The 10,883-nt window shown below is 25.9% G+C and overlaps 1 protein-coding gene across 1 annotated transcript in view; it reads right to left on the bottom strand.

Moving 5' to 3' along the window:
• Window positions 1–984: 984 nt before the first annotated feature.
• Window positions 985–10,883, bottom strand: part of gem (transcription factor CP2 like gemini) — a 21,931-nt gene continuing 12,032 nt past the window's right edge. Inside the window, exons 8-10 of the mRNA XM_011507443.1 lie at window positions 4,445–4,634; window positions 1,917–2,376; window positions 985–1,130 (exon numbers count right to left, since the gene is read on the bottom strand). Of these exons, the coding sequence (XP_011505745.1) occupies window positions 1,081–1,130; window positions 1,917–2,376; window positions 4,445–4,634 (700 nt within the window). The 3' untranslated portion in view covers window positions 985–1,080. The remainder of the gene's footprint in view (window positions 1,131–1,916; window positions 2,377–4,444; window positions 4,635–10,883) is intronic.

The following is a 10,883-nucleotide window of genomic DNA, read 5'->3' as shown; positions in this document are numbered from 1 at the left end:
TTTTATGGAAGAGTGTGGATAATAAAACAACATTCCTAATATTTTATTTTATTATTATTTTGTTAACAAAAGACAGATAATTGTATGAAAAATTGTGAATTTTTTAGAATTTAAATTTTATACATTTGCATTTATATAAGTAGATATGTGGTGAGATTATATAAAAAATAAAGACTAATATTTAGCACAGGAAATTTTAATGTGCCAAGCCAGATAAAAATTCTTTGAAATACAGAATAACAATAATTTTATACTCATGCATGTAACTAATCTATTATTACGATTTTATTCACATTTTTTGTATATGATGCTAAAAAATATAATGACATAATTCAATAAAATGCATTGGAATTATAATGTCTCGTGTGCACACAACAATGTGCAATAAATCAATAATACAATAAGAAATGAAGATCCATTATATTGATTCTCTGTACTCTAAAAAATACAAAGCCTAACTTAATACGAAGCATACTTCATTGGCACATTTTTTTTTTTCGATTCTTAATAAAATTTTTTAACACATTTAAAAATGTTGCACAAATATTAAAATGTTTATATATTATTTTTTTCTAAATCTTTTGTTGTACGACAAACGCTTTTAAAAATATTAAAAATTTGAGTACTTGATTAAAATGCATGTATTTGATGAAAACAATAATTGATAAAATTTTATATAAAAAGATAATGAAACAAAATAAAAATAACAAAAATAGTAATGATTTACAATATAATTAAAATATGAAGTATAAGAATGTGTTTTAATTGATTTGAAAAAGTTAGTATGAAAATTTTTCACCTTACAATAGAAGATATATACAAGAAACGACAAATATTACTAAAATATTTGCATTTTCCGCTTTAAAAATAGAAAATATCCAAACGAAACTAAATTAGAAAAATAACAGGTCGATCCATATCCATCGAAGTCAATGACATGTTTTAAGATTATTTTAAGTTGGCAATTATAATATACATTTTCAAATGCATCGATTCGTTAATATTTAATAAATATTACAGATTTTAAATGTATCGAATATTAGTTTTATCTTCTGTTTCGAAATTCTCATATAAATACACTTAATGAGAAGAAGGCTTTAACAGAAGCTTATAACGATCAGTGATTGGTTCTGAAACAGAAAATAATTCAAATATTTTTTACTTGATTTGTATTGTATGAAGGAATAAAAATATATTGGAAATTTTCAAATATAATTATACTTCATGGAGTATAATTTATTTTATTTTACAATTAGTTTTTAAAATAGGCCAGTAAAAATTCTAAATTATTATTCAGAATGTAATCAATTTCACAATATTTGTTATAATTTTTCGAATTATTAATTTTGTTAAATGATGTTTTTAATTAATGTAATATAACGTATATTTCCATTGAAAAATTGTAATTATTTATAGAATATATATATATATATATATATATATATATGTATGTACATTTTTTTTATTGTACTTTTTTTTTTATTGTAACAATCGTTGCTAATAATTAAAGCACCACTTATAAAAATGTAAATGATCAAAGAATTTGAGATAGGATCTTTTAAAATGGGAAAATACATTATTAAAAATGTTTTTTAATTTATACATACATAAATTTAATAGAAGTACAGTTCTTTGAATTTTGATAAAATATTGAAATCTTAATAAGAATATATATATATATATATATATATATATATATATATATATATATATAATTAAGATGTATGTTTAAAGTTTTTTATAAAAATCAATTGATCCTTAATAGCAAAGGAAAAACTGTTTATATTTTAGAAGGTAAAAATTTTTTAATTCGAGCTGAAGTAATTAACACTGATAATCCTTTATAATATAGTTTCAAAATAAGCCATGATTTATCTAAACTTGATCAATCGACAAATTCAGATAAGAGTACGTACCCTTGATAGTTTCAACCACGAACATACTCTCGTCCTTCATGTTCGCGATAAGCTCATTAGTTACGAGCACGTGGATACCTTGAGGCCCAAGAATGAGTACCGAGTGTAATCTGTCGCGGGAAAAGCCGAGAGTATCTAGGAGCTTGCTCGTGAGGGAGGCGCTGGTGAGGCTCTTCAAGTAGATGGCACGCCAAAGTCCAGCGGCACCCCCGCCAGTTTCCATTGCGAAGTAAAGACTGAGCTTTGGCTGGGGTGCTCTGGCGTGCAGCGCATTGAAAAGTCTAATACCGTCAGCGAGGCCGCAAATTTGGATGAGATCGTCCCGGGATAAACGCAAAATGTCTGCAGCTGAGAAACTGGTGAAGGTCGATTCAAAAGCATGGAAGTGGTGCGCACGTAACCACGAGCATGTCTGCGCAGCGTTTGCATTGGCCGGCAGCTCTCCCTGGCTCGATTTCACCTATCAATCATTATAATTACGTTATATTTTCCGATCGTCGCCATTTCACAATAACACTACACGTAGTTTATAAAATTTAATAATTTTTTTGAGAATATTTTTTATATCTACGCGCGTCAATGACAAATCATCAGCTTACCATCTTTCTGATACTCTGAAATACTTATAAAACACCTAGCGCCTCCTTATCCCCACAGTTCTAAATTTATAGAGTGTAAAAATGTATTGCGTCATAATATTAATATTTATAATTCTAGCGTATAACCGCCATGTTTTGGAAACGAATAATTGTCTTATTTATAAGATAAATGACATATGTAATGAACAAAATTTTACATAATTATAGTAAAAATTGTCTTGATAAAAGGTCTTTTATATATTTTCAAAGCTATAGATGATGCTACATGAACGCTATGAAAATTTAACGAAAAACAAAATATAATTAATAAAACAGATATTTTATTAAATATTTAAAATGTAACATTAAAAATTGTAAATATTAATGTAATTTAAAAACGCTCATGCAAAAAAGCATTTATTAGTTTTCTATTTATTCGTCATTATAACAATTTTATTAGTTGATAACATTTATTAAAATTAGCTTAATTAACTATTTATATAAAAAAAAAAAATAAAAAAATTAATAAAAAAATAATGCGAAATAAGAAATTACTGTTAATTTACCATAAAGCATATGATTTTCATGTATTAGGCTTATAGTAAAATCTTATCGCATAAACTTAGTTTTTCTTACAAATTCTACTGTATAATACAAAAAAATAAACCTATTGAAAATAAAATTCTCTCAAGAAAAATAGTTTAATCCTTTACTTCTATAAATTTTTACATACACATAAGGTACTTAAAAATTAGTTTACGGATATTCACCGAATAGAGATATACGTTATTATATTAATAAAAGTACGTATTCATTGAAATACTTAAAAATTATCAGCAGTTAGTTATAATGCAAATGCTAATTTGAAAAATTTATCTTAAATAATCGAGTATTAATTAACTAATTAACTAATTTAATTAGCTTATTAATTTATCAACTAACAACTATTTCATATGGAATTACGATAGCATTGTATACAATTAATAACATAAATAAGTGTTGATTCGATTCTGCATAAATTTTAAATTCTCTTTAATATATATTTTTTTTAAAAAAAAAAAAAAAAAAAAAAAAAAAAATACAAACTCTATATCAATATGTTCTTGTTTCATAATTCAATTATGTAATTAGAACAATATTATTGATTCTATTTTCTTTGCAATGTAAATATCTCAGTTGTTATAACACGTTATATTGGAAAAAGTAATTTTTGTTTAATAAATATAATGTTGAAATATGAAATGGCAATGAACGATTATATCAACATATTGTACTATATTTTATCTATTACATTATTTTTTAATCGTTCATTTTAATTCATTAACAATTGTAATAAAAATAATATAGTTATAATATACGTAACGTATTAGTTTCTCTGTAATTACAAAAATGATAAAATATCTAATGCTCCATATATTATAAATCACCTTAGCGTAAAACTTTAATGAATATCTATTAAATGTGTTAATTTCATGAATATATTTTTTAATAAAATATTTTATCACTAACTAATTTTATTACTGGTAAATTTCGTTAATATGGGAAGTTTTAATGAATTTTACGAATACTGTTATTTAAATTTATATATTCTTACGTCAAATGTATAAAAATCTGTATATATAATTAAATATAAATTATAGTTTAACGTTCAATCAGAATTATAATGTTTTTTTTTTTTTTTTAAAGTTTTATTTCTATTACTAGTTTTGAAATTCGTAGATTTGATATAAATTAAAGTTTACAAACTTAAGAAACATAAGAAACATAAGAAACTTATGATTTCTTAATGGAGCAATAATTATTATACAATTATCCTTAGTGTATATAACCTGCAATGTATTTAAAAAAGTATAGCCATATAATCAAATGAATTTACTGTAAAGATTTTTTAAAATAATTTTTGATAATATACGAGTATTATATATATTACAAAAAAAAAGGAGTACTAACGTTTATCTCGGAGTATGTTTGTTGCGGCAGAATAGTAGGAGGTAAAGATAGGGTTGGCGCTACTTCAACGTTTTCTTGATTGGATTCTGAAGTGGAGATGATGGGTGCTGTGCCCGCGTTGGAAGATAAGGCGACAGGTGGCACTGACACGGGTGAAGAACTTCCACTGGTTCCTTGGCTTTGCGGTGATCTGTACATAAACGCAATTTAACTAGCCGATCTTTATTTTAATGGGATAATAATCAAACCAGAGAAAGTTACTTTAATATTAAAATGAACTTCAATGTTGTATTATTGCAGTTGTTTTTAAATCCATTATCATATTTTCAATTTATTTTCATTTTTTTAATTTCTAGGCTTTATTGACATCAAGCGGTAGTATATATAAATTTAATAACTCAAAAAAAAAAAAAAAAAAAAAAAAAAAAAAATAAGAAATTTTTCTAATAAATATTATTGTATATATTGTGATCAAAGGCGTTACGTATTTCTATCACCAAAAAGACATAAATACGATAATGCAGCGATCGTGAAATCCAAATTTATTTGCATCATGAAAACCTAGACTTGCTAATAAAGGTCTCCATCCTGTTTTAATTAATTAATGCTTTAACGAGAAAACTATTACGAACGTTAGATATACCAAAAATAGATCTAATCAATTATTGAAACAAATGAGAAAATAATAATCAAGCTTTAATCGAGAAGCTTGAATTATATTACTATCTTACAAGATAAAAAAAACTCTTACTGATAGTGTCATTAAAATGTATTCTATGAATATAAAAAGTAAATGTATAATAGAGAGAGAGAGAGAGAGAGAGAGAGAGAGAGAGAGAGAGAGATGGAGAGAGACCTACACATAATCAATACATACGTGTAAAAAATTATTTGTGATCTTAAATACGTATATGAATTTACTGCAATTTTGAAAATGAAAGCATACTGATATTTATCGTAAAAAGAACCGCGGCGCTGCGTTTAGTGCAAGTCCGCGTGCCAGAATACATGTGATCCCCCAATTATTCGAAACGATTTCAAATGTTTACATTATAATTTGCTTCCGAATGGCAAACAATATCCTTCTGGTAATAATCATTGTCAATAAGAAGCTTATCAAGATTTAATATAAAAAAAAATAATCTTGAAATTCACAGTTGTGTTTGTAATATCAGCAGTCTGCTAAAATATTCTTAATTATATTTATTTAAACATTAAATTATCTCTAAATTTAAAATTATAAAAATTAGTCAATTATAAATATTAAGGTATTTATTTAAGAATTAAATTTAATCAATAAAAAGATAAAAATAGAATTATAATTTTATAATATACATATAATAGATATCTGGTCGACCAGAAACTTTAAAAATTATACTACGTATTGTTATCCTTTTCCATTTCAGTATTCAAATTTTATAACTTGCAAATCATTATTAATAAACATCAATTATTATAATATTGTCCAATTCTATCGGTACGTTTAATAAATGATATTCTGTTATTGAAAAAATTGTTACTTTAAAGATAAAATCTTTTTAGTGTGCTGCACATATGATATAAATTTTTTAAAATGGAAACATAAAAATGCTATTATAAATTATAGTTACTTATGAAACTGATTTCAATTTATCTAAAAATATTATATTTTGTATAAATTAATGTTTTTCCATTGTATAAATATTTTAAGTAATTTAAAAAATAAATTTATTAACAAGTCAAATTAATATGAAATTACGTTTAAAATAAATTATTTCAATAAAATCTTGTTACAAATATCTAACAAGAAATAATAATCAATAATTTTTAAATGTAAAGTTTCTTAAAATATAAAATCATAAAAAGTTTGGCAATTAAATTGAAATAAATTAAATTTAATTTAATAATTAGTTTAATTTAATAGTTAATTGCTCCAAATATTAGTTTTAAATAATTAATTTGCAATTTTCTACGTATAAAAATGATTTTTGTCAATAAATGCGTGTATAAAATTACATTTCTTTCTTTCTTTTTTTTTTTAAATATATATATATATATATATATATATATATATGTTGAATAAAATTTTAAAAAGCAACAAATTTATATTTTTTTACATGTTATTTCTCGGACGCTTAATATAACCACAAATGATAAATTGTAAATATAATAAATAATGTTTAAAAAAAAATAATAAAATTATAATTAATGGTTAAATATCTTTTCTAAAATAATTATTTTTTATTCGCTTTTGTATAAAATGAATTATTTATAAATTGTATAAAAATGTTTGAAGATTGAAGACGAAAAATATTTAACAATAATGTAAATTACAACGTACGTTGATAAATGATCTATTAAAAGAATCAAAATTTTGTATAACTTTAAAATAAAAATTTATTACTCTGTTTGAACAACTGTGATCTCTATAAGACGACTTATGCAGTAACAGCGCGATGTTTAAATTAAAACGAGTTTATTCTCATTAAAAATTTATTCGTCTCATTAATGTCCCTCTGAACACGAACATCTCAGAATTGTTGCAGACACTAAATAAATTTAACTTTGAGAATAGAACATAACGATTTATAGAATATAAAAAAGTAAAGGCATAATTATTATTTTATATTCAATGCAATTTAATGTTGGAAAATTATTTTCAACTCATTTTGAATAAAAAAATTAAATAATTAATGTAATCTGTAGAATAGAAATTCAGCTTAATCTTTAAAATATTAACATAATTATCCATCATCTTCCCTATTAATTTATATCACTTTAAAGTGAATTATAATATAATAATTATATTCTAAAGCAAAATATATATGAAAAAAATCTTATGAAATATAAAAACTTTTTCGGATATTTGATTAAAAGAATATTTTATTTTAATCAATGCCAATCAATTATTTACTGTCTATCATACAAATTTATAAGCGTTTAATAAAATTATGAAAAATTATCAAAACACGACTTCTAACTAAATAGTTAACTATAACGCACTGAACTATGAATATATCAATCGTAGTTAATAAATTTGATTGGTATAGGAAACAAGTTTTTTTGCAAAAAGAAAACAATTTAATGAAAATTTAATTGCTCTTACACATTGATGATTTTAAGTTTCGTCTGGGATTTTTTTTCTAATCTTCTGTGCGCTTCGATCCTTTTAAGATTAGCGTAGCGATGATGCCGATTTCTAATCACAATACTCACAAGACCTTCTTGGTCAAATGTCCGAGATGAAGTCCAATCCTGGGGCAACGAGTGCACAAATTTTGCAATTAGTTCGACGCTAGATCTCGCACTACTAACCGTAACTTCATGCTCAAATAAATAGATTAGACTATTTTTTGCAATCGATTGCCGCTGCTTTAGAGTCCAGCGACTCTTTAAATTCCAATGCGGCTTGCTTAACATAATCACCCAATATTTTTTCGCAATTCTTTTGAATTCTTTTTCTTCTTCAAATACACCTTTTCTTATTTGTTTTCTAATTTCTTGACTTAATTTAGGTATGTTTCGGGCCCTACTATGGTATTTCTTCAACGATACAAGTTTTATTTTAAGCTGATTCAACTGGTCTTCATATTATTTATTGCTTATTTAAATCAGTATTTTCCATTAAAATAAAATGAAAAAAAAAAAAGAAAAAAAGAAGAAGACATATGATTTTAATGATAATAAGCTCAATCTTATGAAATTTATCTGATCGATAATCGTTCATTCAATACTTTCAATCTGTTTTTTAAAAGATTCGTTATATCAATTATTTCAAATAACAAATAAAACATATTGGAATTAGTTCATTAGATTTAGAACTTTAGTCACTTCTCCTGTTTCACGAATACTTTTAGTATATTCTAAACATCTATTTCTTATCTTTAAATTTTTAATGCGAAACTATAGTCTTTAAGTTTTTCAACTCTTATTTATATATTCCATACTCTACTTATCTTAGCCTAATTTTTTTTTTTTTTTTTTTTTTTTTTTATATAAATATAGTCAATGAATTAATAATAATAATAATAATAATAAAAATAAAAAAACAAGAACACGGCTATCATAAACATAAAAACATCAGGTGAATATAGAATGAAAATGGTTTAATGTTAATTTTGTTGCAAATGGTATCAATCAACTTCTTGAAATTAGATCGAATTTTTAATTTATTCAATTAACTGCCATGGAAGATACCTTTTTCTTTTTTCTGCTTTTCAGTCTTTCATTAATTGTCGAGGAACTCTGTTTTGTTAGTGTATTTGGTTACTTTATATATATATATAAAGTGATAATTTAAAAATTTGTCAATATAATTTATGTTATTTGTTCAATGTTTTTAAACAAAATTAAAACAAAGTCTTATAGTATTGATTTTGTAATCTTCCTTATTGATGATTTCGCAGTATCCAATGCAAAAATGCAAGACTTCAACGGAGTAGACGATTTATAAACATAGCTGTCAGCTTGATACTTATATAAACTAAAATGTCGATTTAGCTGGATAAATTTTACTACAAATTAAATTTCCTATAAAATTAAATGCTTTCCATATTTCACAGATCTCCAATTTAAAGTAAAAGTACACTGTGTCTAAAGCAACTTAAGGTGTAATCGTATTAACTTTGTACTTTTTCTAAATTCATTTAATTGGTTCATTATATGTATGTCCTTCGTGCCCATTGTCTATCCCTTTTCTCTAAGGCAGTGAAATGAGTATGCGCATCTTATTAGGCTGATCCGACAGTTTTTCAAATTGTACGGTTTTCTCTGTAGTATTGTTTTAAGTTTAATTTAATATAAAATACGACATTATAATAATCGATATATCTTAGGTGTATGAGATAATAAAAGTGACAAAATAAAACTAATAGTTGTCATATTTCGCTTGTACATTTATGTATATATAAGAATAGGATTAAACGACAGACTAGATTTATAGTTTTAGATTTCAAGATAAATGACGACCATTCAACCGAATAAACATGACAATCAATATTAATAAGACGCAACTTCCTCTAGTTTACTAACTCTGTATCAAATACACAATCAATAAAAATAGATTAGCACTTAAAGGCATCCAGTATGAGTATATTATAAAAAGTATATCTTCATTTGTATATTTAAAACTCGAGGAAGTTAGATACGGTGGATTCGGTAACTTCTCTTCTTCTCCTAGTTTCTTCGTTGAATTCCGTCATGGCCTAAGCGTATTATAGCAAAGACGAACTAACTCTATACGTCAAGCTCTGTCAGACTCTTTTGTGGTTCCGACAAAAAAATTAACGCAACTTCAACAACGCCCCGGCGTCAGCTCAGCTCCCCGGCGGCTTGGCCACTCGTCATCTGCTAAGGCGATAATCCTGACGTGACAATAATATTTCGCTAGATTTTGTCTTGTTAATACCAATATTAACCTGACCTGCTTTGTTTAATGACTGGGGTTGCTGTTGCGAGGAGCAGCTTGCTGCTAAGAAAACAATATTTGGATTCAATGAGATCATTCCAATAGCCTTTTTGCTACTCAAAATGTCAATTCTTTTATCGTCGCGTTCTTATTAATTAACTATTTCTTTTTCTTCTTCTATATGGAAGAGAATTATATATATATATATATAACTTTTTCTTTAATATATGACTGCGTTCTTCATTAGCTTAATAATTTTTTTACATAATTTAGTGTTTTTACACTGGCTTACATTGATATACTCGAAACGTTGTAAACGAGCTAATCGGTAGGCACAAATTCGTAAAAATGAAAATCAATTGAATCAATTGAAAAATTCAAAATTCTAATTTACTCCCTGCTTCTCTATATCTGGACGAGCCGAATGTTTCGAGAATTTTTCATGACTGTAAGAAAAAAACTTGCAAGGTTTTGAAAAGTAACAAATTAAAAAAAACCAAGATAATAGCATGAAGTATACTAGCTCGATGAGAATGATTTTTTTAAATCAGCCTTCGTTCCACAAACAATGGTCCGCTATACGCTACGACGATATTGTTTGCCTGCTTCTATTTATAAACGCTCTGCGTTTTCGATAAAAGCCTAGCGGTAGATCATGTCTGCAACTTTTTCTTTCTTTATCTCCCTTGCTGCTCGCGCGTTATTGTTTATATGTTCACTATTAAGGCTGTTGGTACGAGTCCACTCAATGGAAAGGAAACGACGAGAGCGCAACACGGCTAACATCAACGCAAAATTAACGAGAAACGAACCTTGAACAACGTGTAACACCAAAGTAAATTCAACTACAATGGCAGTAGGCTGCGGCAGCAAGTGTCGCCGTGATCGCCGAGTACGAAACTCAAGAGAGAGAGAGAGAGAGAGAGAGAGCGCTGAGAGGGAGAAAGAGATATGATGTAGAGAGAGAGAGAGAGCTGAGAGGGAGAAAGAGAGATGTTGTAGAGAGAGAGAGAGAGAGCTAAGAGGGAGAAGAGCTGAGAGGGAGAAAGAGAT

The sequence above is a fragment of the Ceratosolen solmsi genome, unplaced genomic scaffold (genome assembly GCF_000503995.2).
Source record: "Ceratosolen solmsi marchali unplaced genomic scaffold, CerSol_1.0 scaffold6, whole genome shotgun sequence".
Classification (NCBI taxonomy): Eukaryota; Metazoa; Arthropoda; class Insecta; order Hymenoptera; family Agaonidae; genus Ceratosolen; species Ceratosolen solmsi.
Note: the sequence above shows the minus strand (reverse complement) of the source record. Positions and strands in the feature narration are given on the sequence as shown.